The 17,547-nt window shown below is 43.4% G+C and overlaps 1 protein-coding gene and 1 pseudogene across 1 annotated transcript in view; one reads left to right on the top strand and one right to left on the bottom strand.

The window, feature by feature from the left end:
- LRRC28 (leucine rich repeat containing 28) overlaps positions 1-17,547 on the bottom strand; it is a 60,088-nt gene that overhangs the window by 10,205 nt on the left and 32,336 nt on the right. The window contains exons 7-8 of the mRNA XM_061594938.1: positions 7,065-7,271; positions 545-647 (exon numbers count right to left, since the gene is read on the bottom strand). Coding sequence (XP_061450922.1) covers positions 545-647; positions 7,065-7,271 — 310 coding nt within the window. The remainder of the gene's footprint in view (positions 1-544; positions 648-7,064; positions 7,272-17,547) is intronic.
- On the top strand, positions 7,942-8,865 carry LOC133369975 (transportin-2-like; annotated as a pseudogene).

Here is a 17,547-nt window from a genome sequence, read left to right as displayed (position 1 = left end):
AATCCAAATTAAACAGAGGCGTGCTATCCTGTTTGCTAAGGGAATACGCTTTGCCACAAAATTACTATCTTAATATGAAAGTAAGTAAAGATTCAACACACTGTCCCATAGTGCATGAATAGTTTTTAGCAAAATACAGGTAGGAAGAAAGTTTGGTCTACATAATACTTTTGAGGTATTTGGTTTTGAAAAAACTACAGAACGGTAGGCGTCAAAGCACACTGAGGGATATCATAGAAATACTTATAAAATCTGCATTTGAGTCAAGACTTTAGTCTGTTGACATCAACCTTTATGCTGAATATTATCACACCAAATGTCCCTATACATCAAGAAACAGACAGACAACCAGTCAGGGGCTTAGTATTGGATATTCAGCATATAAATGCAGGAGATTAGCACAATTAGAGGGCGCTGGCAGTCAAAGTAATCTCTTTAAAGTAATGTGACATGATGAATGAAAATCAACCACAGTAAAATTTAACTTGAAGGAGACAGCTTTAAAAGATAAGAGGCTACACAGCAAATTAATTCATATACTTACCCACTACAACCAATGACTTTATTATAGAGGTAAGAGGGAAGCCCTTTCAGGTGAACATTGTTATCCACATAAACATACTGTAGTTCTCGAGAACGACCCAAATCTGGATTTCAAAGGGATATATATTTTACACATACATTAAGTATTCATTTGCAATTTGAACTACAACATTCTTTACAAGGAAATGCAAGCTGCTCCACTCTTGACAGTGGGATTTTTGCCACTGGACACACAAAAAAAGCCTTTTTAGGGTACACAATTTCAATGTAAAAACAAACCTCTGAGGAATCATTCCCATTCAGGCCGCCAACTTCATTTCAGCAATTGGGACCTGTTCCACAATCAGCTGGGGAACAGGGAACCGTGGAGATTCATTACAATTAAGGTGTGGTGAGCTAAGAGTGAGGAGACCCTAATTCTTACTCTGCCATGAAGCTGAAGTTTAGTGACTGGCCCAAGGCTACTCATTAACTATCAAATCTAACCTACCCCACAGGGTTGCTGGGAGGATAAAATGGAAGGGAGATGGGATGCTGCCTGAATTCCTTGGGGGAAAGGCAACATAAACATGTAATAAACATGCAATAAATTAATTTTTAAAAGGTCAGGTTGGCTGGTAGAAAGGAACACACTCAACATAAGACATTTTTCAATGCCAGGGTTTTTGGTTTTTTTGTGGGGGCAGGGGAAAACAGGAACCCCTTCTCTGCAAAATATGGCATTTACCCATTCCTGGGCAAAATCCAGGGTAGATTACTACAATGAGTTGTAGGGCTGGAGGAAGATTTTGTTCAGTCCACATTTTAAAGTGAACGGACCTAATTGCACTTCTCGACTAAAACACTTATTGGAACGTGGTTATAAGTAGGATCTTGCCCTTCTCAGAATCCTGCGATACAATTCTCAGCTCAAAAATGTACCGAAATGTGCAAAAATAGTGTATTTTAGCATAAAACAAGTTTAGAAACATGTACATTGCGGTAAAATATGTATTTAAGTATGTGTTTCAATCTGTATTTAAATACAAATTTTCATACATGTGTTTTCTGTTAAAGTTTCAGATTAATGCAGAAATGGCATAAAATAGAGCAGAAAGAGAATGATCCGTCCATCTTTAGTTACGTGTAGGGTTGCCCTTAAACTATCTATAAACTTCAAGGAGTTCAAAGTATGGCACCCAGATTATTAAGTGGTACTGGCTGTTTAGAACACACTCACTAGCATTAAAAGACACTCACTGGCTTTCCATTTGTTTCCAAGTACAATTTAAGGTGCTGGTGATGATCTACAAAGCCCTTTATTGCTTGGGACCACCTGCTCCCATATGCACCTGCCTGTTCATTAACTCGACATATCAGATACTCTGCTTGGGGGGCTGCTGACTCCAGAGGTGAAGCAAGTGATGACCAGAGACAGGGCCCTTTAACGGTGGTAATGGAAAGCTCTCCCCAAGACACTAGAGGGCCTCCCACCTTGTCTTTCTGGCAACTGGTGAAATCTTTTTTGTTTTTCTGGGTTTTTCATGCATATCTTTCCCCCCACCCACTGGTTTTGGTTTATTGATGCTTTCATATCTGGTTTTAGCTGCTGCTTTTATAGTCGGTGTAATTTTAATTTTGGTATTAAATCACTGCATTATAAATTATTTTGTTCTGTAAGCTGCCTTGGAAACTTTGGCTGAAAGGCAGTCTAGAAATATTAAGGAAAGAGTAATTTTTAGTCCTATAGAATAACCCTCATTTCTGTGACACTGAAAAGACTTTGTAGTACAAGTTCTCATGCAGCTGTGAAGTTTGTGTAGACATACCTGCAAAAAACAATGCATTTGTTGCATTAGTTCTTGCCATTTCTCTTCCTGAACATCTCAAAAAGACTAAAAGGAATGCCAAGCCAAACCACAAATGCTTAGCAGTTGCTCCTTTAAGTGGGTCCGCCCACTCCCTGTTGCCATTAAGTTTTTAAGCATCTGATAGTGTGATAAATATTGCAAAATGCTCTCTGCCAAACACATTTATTCTGGGCTTCATGGATGCTGCCCATCTGAAGCTACAAAGAAAGTTCTCATGTGGCTTTAAGCACTGTAGCTTGTCTAAAACATTTCCACTTTCCTCCTACCAGAGTGCAAGTTCAAAGCTCTTCTATTAGAACTGACCAAATGGTACGAGTCCTGAACAAACCCCAATTCAAGTAATTTCCCCCCTTTTTAACCTCAGGGCACTGGCATATGCATTCCACATGGCTGAAGATGGAACAAAAAGCCTTATGTGTCTGTACTGATGTTCATTAACCCTACTGTGAAAGGAGGCAAGCAGGAGAGCCATACACTGTGGGACAATACAGCCCTCTGTTTATCACCTCTTCAGGAAACAGACCCACACCAAGGGCATGCAAATCTTCAATAAATAGTATTAATCTAAAAAAGTTTTTAATATATGCAACTACTACTACACTTTTATGTTAGCTTGTGTTATAAAACACTTAACGTACAAGGAAAATAAAGTATCAAGCAGAAATAATCATAAAGCAGCAAAGCTAACCCATTCTGTCGGGGTCTACAACTCTTTAGCAGGCATTGCTGACTAAAGTAAAAAATTATAGCTGCCAGCCCTACTTCCTCTCCAGGCAACCCCCCATTTGATTTTGCTGAGGGAAGAGCTGAGGGAAGAGTAGCTGGTTAAGTGGTGCGGCTTGAAAGTGCCTTGAGAACTGCAGGTCGCAGCACCCAAATCTCCCCACTCCTCTGCCAGTTTAGCCCTTGCCACATAGCTGCAAACAACCCAGGCATCTTCCCAACTGGGGGGATGGCAGGAATCACCTCCTGGGACTACCATAAGCCACCTCTGCAACTTCAAAGTTGGAAGGAAGGCTGACCATTCATCATGCTTAGCTGAGGGCAGGACCAACTTCCTGTGGCGAGCAGAACTGCTGATATTAAAACCTCAAAAGTGATGACGAGAATCTCCAAGTAAATGCCATTAAAAGCATGAAAGAAAAGGTAGGAGTGACATGTCAGGCACCATGCAAACAAGTCAGGGGGGACAGTCCTTCAAATTCCATCACAGAGAAGGACCCTCTCTTTGGTAACCATCCACCAGACCTCTGAAGATGGGGCAAAAGGCCTGACTGGAAGATCTTAACTGGCAGGCAGGCTCATGTGAAAGAAAGCATCCCTTTTTATATTTTAGCCTTTCTAGTAACTGATGAACTTGGTATTTTATTTACAACAGTACTGAATTTCTGTTTAAATTTGCAAATTTACAAAACTGTCACTGATCATACGAGGGTTTCTGTTTTTTTAAAATCTATTAAGTTTGCATATGAATAATTTTGTTCTAAGATAATGAACAATTTTGTTCTAAGATAATGAACATATGTGTTGCAGTAGGCACTATCTCACAGGCCACTCCCAGTTGGTGCTTATGATCTGCAACTTATTATAAACATGACTTAAATGTACAGGCACTGCAAAAGCAGCTTGCCCTGTGCTCTTCAGTCTGGCTTTGAATGAACTGTGACACTTGATGGGTCTCCCCAAACAAGAATACCGGGGGGGGGTGTCCATGTATATCGCATGGTCTGCCTTCTTTCCAACCCTCCCCGTTCCCATGTCTCACCTGCAGCTGCTTTTTAAGATCTCCCAATGTTTAAAACAGCAGGTTTGGAAGCAATATGGAGAGGGGAGATTATTCTAGCATTTTTTTAAAAATAAAAAGAAGAATGAATCACAAGAATCACTCCTAGGTGGGATCTAAAAATTTTTAAGCAACTAATGTTTTCTCAGACAATGGCCTCGTTCACATGCCGCTTTAAACCATAGCTTAAATTAAACTATGATTTAAAGTGAATGAACAACCACTCTGGGGCATGTTATTCAAAAGCCCCTGCAGTGCTCCTCTCCACTGCTTTCTTCAGTGTGCTGGAAAGGATACGACAGCCAATGTAGTGCAGTGGTTAGTATTGGACTAGGAACTGGGAGGCCAGGGTTCAAATAATCACTCAGCCATGAAACTCACTGTGTGACCTTGGGCCAGTCACTGCTTCTCAGCCTAACCTACCTTACAGGGTTGTTGTGGGATTAAATGAGGCGGAGAACCATATATGCCACTTGAACTCCTTTGAGAAAAGGTGGGATATAAACAAAATAAATAAATAATCCCGAGGCTGGCTTGCCATTACATGTGAACCGGTGCTCACGGTTTGTTTCTCTCTTAATAAACCACGATGGTGTGCCAATGTTCTTCCTTGGCTTACCATTGTGGTTTGTTAGGAGGGAAATGGCAAGCCAACCTCTGGCTTGTTTCCTCTTCAGTGAGCTGAAGCAAGGAATGGGAAAGTACAGTCTTTTAAGCAGTGTGCAAATTAAGCCATTGTTCAGTGGTATGCAAAATACCAGCAAAGCTAACTCGGCAGGGGAGACCCTGTTTGTGCTGCCACCACTGGTACTTGCCCCATTGGTGGTGATCCACGACAGGGCCTTCTTAGTAGACATTCCCTATTTGTGGAATTCCCTCTTTAGTGAGGTGCGTGTCTCCCTCATTACAGTAGGGCCCCGCTTTTCGGTGTTCCACTAATACGGTGGCTTTCAATTAGAGTAAGGCCCCACTCATGCAGCGCTTGTTCTGCTTTACAGTGTTTTTCAGGCATCGGGCACCATTTTATTGACGGAGTTCTGCTTTTAGGTGGGCGTCTGGAACGTAACCCACCGTATGAGTGGGGCCCTACTGTATTAACTTTTAGGAAGAATCTAAAAACATTCCTGTTTATCCAAGCTTTTGGTGGCTGAAAAGTCTGTTCCTGGCACCCCTGAGATGATTAGCTGTGAGAGTAGGTGATTTTTTTAAAAGAAGTTTTAACTGTTCTTAAGGCTGTTTTTAAATTTTTTAAAAAAATTGTATCATTAATTTATTAGTACAACTACAAAATATAGAGATAATGGCACTAACTGCAGAAACTCCTATCTTTTTAAAGACACCAACCCCGTTGAAAAATTATACAGAGCACAGCTAAGCAGATCGCATGGTGGTCCTCCCTACCTGCAACAAAATCTGTGGCCCCAATAGCCCTGACTCAACTGTTATTATTTATGAATTTATAACTTGCCTTTCTTCTCTTTTTTTAAAAAAATTATTGAATTTTTATATGTATTACAAATCTTAGTATAAGACACAAAACATGTCATACAAATGTTATAGTATTTAACCATGAACTGTGAAAACTATGACTAGAGACATGCAATTGTTTTTGAGTGAGTTGAAAGTAGCTTGAGGAAGCTTTGCCTTCCTGAGCATGTCCATACATGCACAAACTATCTCGTCCCACTGCCATCTGTTTGAACACAGACACTGTTTACTAGAGGGAGAAAGTAGGATAAGGATATATATAATGAACAGATATCCTACTTTCAAACTGCCTTCATTTATCCCCTGCCTCCAGCTTATCATCAGCCAATGCATTCTCAGCATGACTATGTCAACATGCAAAGGCCTATTCAGAATTAGGCTTATCAAATGGAGAGACTTATTATAAAGGCTATTTCTAAAAGCATCTTTTGATATACAGAAATGATATCAAACTAATAAATGGTGCCATATAAAGTGCCTGTTATATAATTTTGCCAGTCTAAATAGATAAATTCATTTATTCAGCTCAATCAGAACATTATTACAAACCCAGAACCCACCAAACCTAATTTTACAGCATTTTCTCTCTCTTTTTTTTTAAAAAGCATTCAGTAGACATAATTGCAGCCAGTCTGTGGAACATGAAAACAAGGAATGCAAACATGTGCTAAGACAACTTGTGTGTGTGTATCTGTGGCCATTTAAAAGAAACTATGGTTAAAGACCCCTGTGAAGAAGTCTCTCCTACAGAGGGATAAGAAAGGGAGGCTTTCACAGACACCAGTTACCAGACCAGACAGCTTTTCACATATGTATGTATACCCCTTAAACCTAACGCCACAGCCTGTAATTATTTTCTAATACGACCAGTCCTTTCAGAGAGGAAGTTCGTCTCAAGGCTTCAGCAGTCATTCCAATACTTAAAAAATGGGGCTGCCAGATTGTTTACAGGACAGCAGTTTTTAAGACATCACAATTATGCCCCTTTCACTGCAACACATAAGGTCACCTCCATGGTTCTTAATCCCAGGCTGAAGAAAGGCGGCAAAAAAGAAAAGAAAAACCAACCCACACAGCACTCCTATGAAAGCAGAATAGCCCAGAAAAGTCTGGGAATTGTTAACTTTGGTTAAGGTGACAGCTCCAAGCCCAACTAATCGGTGTAACTTCAGTGTTCAAAACTTGAAGGCCTGCGGTTTATTATGTATCAGATTCCTTTGGGGCTTCTAATACCAAAAGGATGCATTTTTGAATATGGCATAATCAATAATAGGTGTCTTTTTCTTTCCCTGTCTTTTCTGATTTTTCCTCTATCGTAATATACCTCTTTTACTGTATGTACTATCATGTAATGTTATTTAAAAAATTTTTTTTTTAAAAAAAGAAAGATGATCACTCACCAAGTGGCAAGAACGCAAGGCGGTTTCCAGCCATGGACAATTCATTAAGACTGGGAAGCTGGCAGAGATGGCGAGGGACATACCACATATGGTTCCGGTCAGCCGTTAGGTACTGAAGAGAGAGGCACATGTGCAGCCTTTCAGGCAAAGTTAACAAATGATTGGTTGAGATGTCCAGCGTTTGCAGCTCTCTAAGGTCCCCAACCTCTACAAAACAGAAACAGCAAATATTGTTGCGTTATACTCCACACACTATAAAGGACAGCTTAACTGGGATGCAATTCAAAGGGAGAAAACAGCTTAAGCATTTTACACACTGCAGCACCCACTGTTACACAGCACTATACCCAACAGTTGTGATGGCCACCTAAGATGCAAGTGGCCACCATACAGGCAATGGTGTGCTGTCTTCGGCTAGGTGGGTCACAACTTGTACAAGATTGACCTACGCTATCGAGACTATGGAAGATTCTGAACTATTTAACAGAAGCGCTTTCTCTAATGGCCACAGCTCGATGGTAGAGCATCTGCCTTGCATGCAAAAGGTCCCTAGTGCAATCCCCAATGACATCTCCAGGTAGGGCTCGGAGATTCCGTGTTTGAAACCCTGGAGAGCTGCTGCCAGTCAGTGTAGACTGTACTGAGCTAGATAGACCAATGGTCTCACTCGGTATAAGGCAGCTTCTTGGGTTCCTCATATAGGGATGGGTCCATTCCCCCTCCTTTTCGTCTTAGTCATGTGAGCTGTAGAGACAGCAGCCGTCCTGGCTCATCACCCACATGTTGTGTTCGCCGGCCGCCCCCTCCTTCCTTCGGCGTTGACACCGCGGCCTGAACTTGGGCACGCGGGAACCGGGCAGACTGGCAGCTTCCCATCATGGACTAGCAGCCAGATGAACAGGACCTCCAGCAAGTACTTCAGTTACTGAAAGACCCCCAGTCTCCAAATACAGCAACACAGCGTATTGTGCAAGATAAACTGAAACAGCTCAACCAGTTCCCTGATTTCAATAACTACTTGATATTTGTCTTGACACTACTGAAATCTGAGGATGAACCAACTCGTTCCCTGAGTGGTCTAACCCTGAAGAATAATGTGAAGGCTCGTTACCAGAGTTTCCCCCAGCCTGTTACTGAGTTCATTAAACAAGAATGTCTTAACAACACTGGAGATGCTTCCTCTCTTATAAGAATACCAATGGTAGCTCTGATAACAACCATTGCTTCCAAAGGGGAGCTGCAGATGTGGCCAGAGCTCCTGCCCCAACTTTGCAACCTGCTCAACTCTGAGGACTACAACACATGTGAAGGGGCTTTTGGTGCCTTACAGAAGATCTGTGAAGATTCTGCTGAGCTCCTGGATAGTGATGCTCTCAACCGGCCTCTTAAAGTTACAATTCCAAAGTTCCTCCAGTTTTCCAAGCACTGCAGCCCCAGGATTAGGTCCCATGCCATTGCGTGTGTTAACCAGTTCATCATGGAAAGGGCCCAAGCCTTGATGGATAACATAGACACCTTCATTGAGCACCTCTTTGCCCTGGCAGTAGATGAAGATCCTGAGGTTCGAAAGAATGTTTGCCGAGCATTGGTGATGCTGCTAGAGGTGCAGATTGACTGACTGATCCCTCACATGCATAGTATCATCCAGTACATGTTGCAGAGGACCCAGGATAGTGATGAGAATGTGGCACTGGAAGCATGCGAATTCTGGTTGACCCTGGCTGAACAACCCATCTGCAATCCTATATGGTGCAGAGTCAATCAGGTTACTGGAGATTCTTTAGGACTACAAGTGTGGTAGTACAAAACTTAAAAGATTCCTTGGTAACTTAGATACTTCCTTTGCAATAGTGTCTAAGAAGACTATTCCCAAAGCTGTGCTAATTCCTTTTATGATGGCTCCCTCCAATAAGTAAACAAGCAGCTATGTTAATTTGAAGCTCCATTAAACACAATGGAGAACTAGACAGGTGCAAGGGAGAAGCTGCTATCACTAAATGGGAAAAGAAGCTCAAGATTCAGTATGAAAATGTTCTTGTTGATTCTCACAGGTTTCCTGTAAACTTTGCAATAAAAACTGCAACCATCACGTCTTAATTAAAGGAAGATTGCTTCCAATGGCCATGGTAGGGGAGGGAGACAGACTCTGATGCACACAAAATGCAAACAACCAAATCCCTACATGAAATAAGGGCTCATTCCATATACATCTGGTCAGCCGCTGTGAGAATAGGATGCTGGACTGTGGTCTGATCCAGCAGAGCTCTTACGCTTATTTTAACAGAATGCAGATTTTGCACTTCCTTCAAGATACCGGCACTTTTTTTTAAAAAAAAGGAAAGAGAAGTTGAGATGTGATAATCCAAGGTAGCAACACCACTTCAGGTGGTGAAGGTGTTTGCAAATTTGGCTGGATTTTCACCTGCCACCAGTGGTGTACTGGAAAGGGACCACAGCAGAGTGCAGCTATGGGACTTATTTCAGAGCAGGGCCAGGATCGTTGCTGGACCTTCCTTGCTCTGGGCAAGTGACTGAGGTAATAATGAGGCTTCAATGAGTAAATAAATAAAGTAATGAATCAATACAGCTGCCGACATTTTTGGATGCTCCTCTCAGGGGTGCAGCCATGGGGGCGGTCATGGTGAATTTCAAAATTTACAACTACAACATTACCAGCAACACAGGAAACCTGAAAAGAACCAGGTGAGAAGACTGGGCAGATATATAATGAGACGTGAAAGAAATGGAGAAAGACAAGGAGACCACTCAGACAACCTCGTTTACTGAGTGTGAAGGTGGATGTCAAAGGAACACTAAAGTGCTGCAAATCAATGGGCCCAAGTTGAGATTACCTTTTGCCTCTCTCCTCCGAGTTTCCCTGTTATCATTATGTCCACTTGAAGGTAGGCATAGCTACTACAAGACTTACAGGCAGGTATTGGGGGGGGGGGAGATGGACCCTGACAGGCCACACCATTTTTCAACTTCATAATAAATACAGTAGAACCAAACAGGTTTTGGAGCCTAAGGAGGTACATCGAATTAAGGAGACAGTTTGTATTCTGTATCTATCAAACCCAGAGGTAAACCAAAGAATGCAGGCAACAGATTTCAACTACATTCCTTTACAAAACAGATGCTCTAGGGAAATGGCAATGTTGGAGGCTGTCACGACTTGGCAGCTGGGCTAGGAGAATGTTGGCCGAGCCTCACAAAGAATAATCAAGACAAAACCAAGATGGCATGGCTGAGGGCAGGTCAATCACTCACCGTCCTTCTACGATAGTGAGGAAATGAAAAGAGAAGCGAGGGAGCAGGGCCTACAGCCAGCGAGGCACGCAAGTATTTTGAATGAAGTGGGGGAAGCCAGCACAAAAAAAGGATGAAATGAGGGCAGAGGGGAGGCATGCACAGCCACATCAGCTGCTGCTGCTGCACAAACAAGAACAGGGTAAGTGAACACAGGGCCTGCTGAGCCATGCAAAGGTGTGGGAAAGAGTTCTTTGGGGGACCCACCCAATCACTCACTTCTACTCTGCATCCAGGGGTCATAAGAAAATTTCAACTATGTGCTACGTTATGCTCCAAAAACTTCCTGGAGCTCAGCAATTCTTGTTCGGCTGTAACACAAAAATGTAGCAAAATGGGCTTGTTTATACATCAAGTGTAACCAATGGTAGGAATAAAGCTTACTACACAGTGCCAAAAACTGCTGACTGGCAAGGAGAACACCCAGCTATTTTCAGACGCAGCCTCTCCTTTGCCACTAAAAATAGTCTTGCAAAGACCGCCCAGGTCCAAATCCTTCAAAGCTGCAGTTGGCAAACTGGCAGGAATCCAGAAGCAGCACAGTCCAAGGAATTTTTCAAATCTTAGGGCAAGACAGATCTATTTCTCATCTTTGCTGCCTCTCCAGAAAGCGTTCATACCTGAATATCCCATCTTCTTCTTATCCTTCAAACGCTATTATGTTAGACACATATCTAAACAAGCAGCGCAATTCCTGCCTCAGATTACACAAGGCAGGTGAGGACTGGATTACTACTAAATTCCCTTGCGCTGGTGGAACAAAACGTTACTGTGAGACAGTGGATTTACATAGTATTGCACTAGTGAAACTCTGCTAGCACAAGGGTGGACCCTTATGCTCAGAAGGTGGCTTGGCACCCAACACAACACCTTACACCTAGAAAATAGATGGAGTCTACAAGGAGTCCAAAAGGCATTAATTCTGCCGTCAAGATTCTGGCCAACTCCAAAGTCAAATAACAGCACAGTAGCAGGGGTAGCTACAAGCCCTAAACAAGCAAACAGGACCCATGTGTCAAACTTCACAGCATGGGGCTGTGTCATTGTGTTGTGATATTTATAGAACTACAATTCACATTAATGGGGCTTATAGCGATACGACAAAAAGGACAAAACAACAATAGCCAAAGCTAGTATAGGAAGGGCAGATGAATTTACAGGTACTCTGCATCAGGACTAGATATGTAAACCACTTACCAGGAACCTTATGGATGCTGCAGGAGCAGCCGATGCAAGGAAATAAGCCACAATAAGGAAAAAGGTGTAATTCACCCAGCAGGAGAAACACATTCCTTAACGTAGGTATCCTGAAGATCATCCATCTTCTTCCCACACAGACACACAAATACCCCATGGGCACAGAGTGTCTTCCTCCTCCTCTCTACAATATGAAGAGCCTGTATATGGGCTTAACAGGGTATAGCAGGGTGTCCCCATATAGGATATAAGGTATGTGTGACATTTGGGTGAAGGGGGACCCTCTTCGCTATAAACATCCACATGTATGAGTGCTTGCACCAATTATTGGGAAAGATAATAAGTGGCATAGCCACCTCTGCTGGTGAACACAAAGCACTCCACCCACTGTTAGTACTTGCCAAATTCATGGTGTGTTCTTCCTTGCTCAGAGCCAGGACACATGGTGGCAGAACAAACAGTTAGCTGAAGACAAAAGTTCCAAGGCAACTCTTAATTTCAACAGCACCTCCAAAAGATACACCCCCAGACATAAACAGCAGGGGGCCTGCGAGGTCAATGAACCGCTGAGAATGGGGGCCCCCTGTGTTTCCTGCTGTAGAATACAGAATGAAGATCACCAAGTGGCAGACGCTTCTCTCAGTTATTCATTCTCAGGGGGGACCCAGTCACAATGTTGGTTGCAGTCAGTGGCAAACCTGTCATTCATAGGCCATAACTGCTACAATTTTTCTCCTAGAACTCTTGGACTTTTGGAAGCTACCTGACAGACAGAAATGTAAGAGGTGCAGTCATTCCTAGCAAGGGGATGTGATGGGGAAAGCTGCACCTGTTACTCCTCTTTCTGACATGTAGGTGTCAAGAGCACAGAGGCCCTGCAAAAACACAGTTAGTAACACCATTTTTCTGCAAAGTTGTCAGAATTCAGTCCATCACTCATACTGTTCAAGAACAGTTGTGACTATTTCAGCAATCGTTAGGATGGTTCGGAGACAGGGAGCCTTCCCTGCCCCCAACCCTTATTATTAGTCTCTGATGTCTTCATGACTGGGGAGAGCACAGGGGTTCCCACAATACCCCATCAGTATTAAGGGCTTGCATCTTGCCAACAGCTTTGCCTCTACAGCACTAACAGAGCAAGAGCACAACAGCTCAAATGTCCTCCTGACTTCCCCTCTCCTGCTGGTGTAACAAATAAAGCAGTGTTGTTGCCATCATGTAGAGAGAGAAATAGCGATAGCAGGATCTGCTGGGGAAATAACACCCAGCAAACATTGGCAATCAACCAGATAAGTCCTAGGCAGGTGTTGCTGGGTCAGATGATTATTGAGGCTTCTGGGGCATAAATAAGTCAACAGTTACCTAAATTAGACTATTGGTCCATGTGCCAGTACTCTAATTGACGGGAGAATCCAAGGCATGGAAAACTGACATTTTCTACCATCATCATCCTCCCTGTCCCGACTCACCACTGCCTTTAAAATAGTATTATGCAATATGATGTATTAACTTTTGCACTCATCGTAAGATGTCTTGGGAGGCTTGTTGGCAGATATACATGTTTGGCTCTTTCCAGCACTTTAAATCAGGGGTAGGAAACCCTTTTCAGCCCGAGGGCCACATTTCCTGGTATTGTGCCAAAAGTGAACAGACTTCTTCCACATATGGTGGGTGGTTTATAAAATTCAAGTATTTTGGAAATTGATCGTCTAAGCAATATCAATCTTTACTAACTTTAACATACTTATGGATCCTCTTGTCTGTTCAACTTTGTACTGTATTTACACAGCAATCCAAATGCTGGTGGGGTGGGGTGGGGTGGAGGAGAATGGGCCGGTGGAAAGCCCTGCGGGATCCAACTCCTGCCTGGGAGCCACTGATCCAACTGAGTGCTAGCTCCATCAGGAGCCACACGCACAAGTCAGCCAGGAAGCGCCGGCTTGCAAGAATCAGCCTCCTGGGAAGTAAGCACTCCCCGTAGAGGCCCATTACATTTTTTTTTACTGCATCTGCCGTTTGGCCAGAGGAGTTTCCAGGCAGATCAGGACACTAGGGAGGGCTCCAAACGTGAGAAGGATCTCACTTAAATCCTGCCTGTGGCTCCACCCCACCATGCCTCCAAAACACCCCATTTTGGGGGCTTCCACCAGCCCTCCGTCTGCTGGGCTGGCTGTTTCCCGCGGACCCCGGCAGTGCCACAGCTTAGCTGTGGTGGGTGGTGGTGGCAGAGGCCAGTGCCACCAGGAGCCTACAGCATCCAACTTCTCCCCGGCCCAGCGGGAAGATAAGTTGGGTTGCACCCTTAGTTCCTAGAAAGAAACACAAGGTAGAATTGAATGCCCTTTCAGTTGCTAGACTGGTTTATGATACTAGTCACTGGAAACATAGATACCTTTGAAAAAGTACTCCACAATTTATTTTCATTCTTGTTTCAAAGGTTACATTGACTTGGTACTATAAGGCCCAAATAAGCATTTGATTGCACTAATGAAATGTGGAACCAAGTGGCCACCTGTATGAAACTTGATCATGATCAGTTTGAATGGTTAAACCTTGTATAAAAGTTAATATTATGCCTACAGTAAATACATTTTATCTTACAGAAATGTGCTTCTTATATGGGGTGTGTGTTTTAACTTCCACATCCATGCATTAAATAAAATGGTTTCTCCTTTTAGACATTTTCAGCACTGAAAATAAGGACTCAAGTCCTTGTGCTGTCTGAGGGGTGGGGGCTGTCACCAATATGCATACATCTTAAACACTCAAATAACATTTATTATTGTATATACACAGATTTCTACATTGCCCTTAGAAGTTGTGATTAATAATGATGAAGATTCAAGAGAGATTCTGGGCACAAATACTGCACATAAGGTTGTACTGGCCTAATTTTCAGGACAGTCAAGTTGTCACAGCACATATTAAAATTAACAGGAAGTGCTGGTTATCATTTGACTTACATAATGTTGGTAGGCATACCACCCGTCTGTCATTTGCACTGCCTACCTTCATGAACATCATTTGTTGTAACTCACAATTAAACCACTTAAAATTCTTTATTTGTTGAATATTAATAAAGTCTTTCAAGCCAGACTTAAGATATAAAACCTCCTAGGCAAAATGGACCTGCAATCTAGCCTATCAGAAAGGCACCACTGATTGTCAAATTCTACCCTTAGATTGTGCATGCTTCAGAGAAATGCTGCAATACAAGCTTCCCACAATTGTTCACTTTGCTGACATCTAATGGGTGAAATGAGGAACAATGTATTGTTTTTATTCATGCCACTTATTGTAGCAATACATGAAACTGAAAAATCAAAGTTACTTTCCCATAGGGCTGACAATGTGGGGTGTGGAGAAGAGGAAAACATTATCCACTTTATGTAGCACAACAAACAGCATTCACGTTTGGATACCCTAGTTGCCAAGTTTTCAACACTTATGGCCACTAGTAAACTACATTTACTTAATCCAAACATAAAAGTCAACAGTCCAATGGGAAAAAAAGATAATACCAAAAGCTTGAAAGGAAACACTGAAGACACCCAGCCAGCTTCATGCATTAGCTGAAGACTAAGGAGTTTAAACATTTAGTTGCTTTCCTTTTCCTAAGAATTGTTGGAATGTGCTACACTAGAGACAAAACCTGGTCTCCTGAAAGCTTCAGAAAGTTAGGCAAGGCCCTCTTCATATGGCAGAATGACACGATGCCTGATCTTGCTCTAATCCTGTATTTCTATTGTCCCTCCTCTTTTGCCTCTTCATTTGCCTTGCCTCTTGACGTCACTAGGCAACCTACTCCGAAGTTCTGCCAGGTCTGTCTTACTTCTCCACTGAGTCAACTGCCTAGCCCTAGACACACCCTCTGTGACATCTGATGCAGCCTCTTTAGCTGCCATGGCTCTTCCAGCTGACAATGGTCCTATTTGCATGTCATGCTAAGCCAAACCAAGGTTTAGCGTTAACGGGTTGGGCCCCTAGGAAGAGATCAGAGTCACTTTCCTCCTCAATGGACTTTTTAGGTTTGAATGGCACGGCAGCTGTAGCCAAGGTTTGTCATATGGCTACAGGTTATGGTTAAGGGAGAGAGACCTTAACCACAGTCCTAGGTTTGGACAACATGCTAAGCCAAACCTTGGTTTAGCTACCATGCCATACTAAACTAAAAAGCCCAGGGAGAAGCAAAGTGGCTGTGATCTCTTCCGGGGGGGGGGGGTGTCCATGTGTTGCATATTCACACTAAACCATACCCTGGCTTACTGTGTTGTGCAAACCAGGGCTCTGGAGTCGGAAGCAATTTTGGGTGGAGTCGGAGTCGGTAGAAATGTACCAACTACAACTCCCTCCTTCATAAATGGCAAATGTATATTAACTAGGAATAACAAATTTACTGTAGTAAAATGGTAGCACAAGGCATTTCATCACCATCACGTGAATCCAGAGCTTGGAAAAGTTACTTTTTTAAACTACAACTCCCATCAGCCCCAGGAATTGGGCTCGTCTTTGCTTGGCCAGGTGTGCCTTAATTGGTGGAAGGGCCAGGTCCAGGAGGTGGAGTGAGTGAGATGCTTACAGAGCTGAGAGTGTGGGACAGGGGAGTTGTACATGGTTTGATGCGCAAAGATCTGAGCAGTGGCCTCTGCCGCCCTCCCTGCCTCCCTTACCAGCAGAGAGACCACCACTGCTATCTTATGGATAAAAAGAATTATTCTACTACCTCTGTTTGTGTGTGCTTATTTTTAATGTTGTTTTAGGCTACTGGGGTGTGCAGCAGCCAAGGCCAGCATCTTGTAGGCACTCTAGTTTGGTTGTTTTAAAGTGACTTAACTGTAATTGTAGCGATTACTTTTGAGTGACAGTAAAGTAATAAATTCCTTTCAGAACAATTGTAATGGTGATTTATTCCTTTCTGGGGCCACGTAACAGTAATTGTAATTTATTCCTTTTTAAAAGTAATCTTCCAAGCTCTGAGTATGCACTACGGAAACATTAAGAGACCATCGCGGAGTTGGGAGTTGGGGGCACTGCTTGGCAGTGGCTCTGCTCCTACTTAGCGGATCGTCGCCAGAAGGCAGTGCTTGGGGAACATTGCTCAACACCCTGGACTCTCCATTGTGGAGTCCCTCAGGGGTCGGTTTTGTCCCCCATGCTTTTCAACATTTACATGCAGCCTCTGGGTGCGGTCATCAGGAGTTTTGGAGTGCGTTGCCATCAGTACGCTGATGACACGCAGCTCTACTTCTCCTTTTCACCTTCCACAGGTGAGACTGTTGATGTGCTGAACCGTTGCCTGACCGTGATAATGGACTGGATGAGAGCTAATAAACTGAAACTCAATCCAGACAAGACTGAGACACTGTTGGTGAGCTCCTTCCCTGCTCAGATGGTGGATGCTTATCCTGTTCTAGATGGGGTTACACTCCCCTTGAAGGAACAGGTTCGTAGTTTGGGGGTCCTTTTTGACCCTTCCTTGTCGCTCGAGGCTCAAGTGGCCTCGGTGGCACGGAATGCGTTTTACCACCTGCGCTTAGTAGCCCAACTACGCCCCTATCTGGACAGTGATGATCTCGCCTCGGTTGTTCACGCTCTGGTAACTTCTAGACTGGATTACTGTAACGCGCTCTACGTAGGGCTGCCCTTGAAGACTGTTCGGAAACTTCAGCTAGTGCAAAATGCGGCAGCCAGGCTGTTGACGAGGACCAATCGGTCTGCACATATAACACCTGTCCTGGCTCGCTTGTACTGGCTACCTATTTGTTTCCGAGCTAGATTCAAGGTGCTGGTGTTGACTTATAAAGCCTTACACGGTGTGGGACCGCAATACCTTGTGGAACGCCTCTCCCGCTATGAACCTACCCGTTCACTTCGTTCAGTATCTAAGGCCCTCCTCCGGGTACCAACTCACCAGGATGCCCGGAGGACTGTTACTAGATCTAGGGCCTTTTCTGTGGTGGCCCCCGAATTATGGAAC

Source organism: Rhineura floridana, chromosome 14 (genome assembly GCF_030035675.1).
Source record: "Rhineura floridana isolate rRhiFlo1 chromosome 14, rRhiFlo1.hap2, whole genome shotgun sequence".
NCBI classification, from domain to species: Eukaryota; Metazoa; Chordata; class Lepidosauria; order Squamata; family Rhineuridae; genus Rhineura; species Rhineura floridana.
Note: the sequence above shows the minus strand (reverse complement) of the source record. Positions and strands in the feature narration are given on the sequence as shown.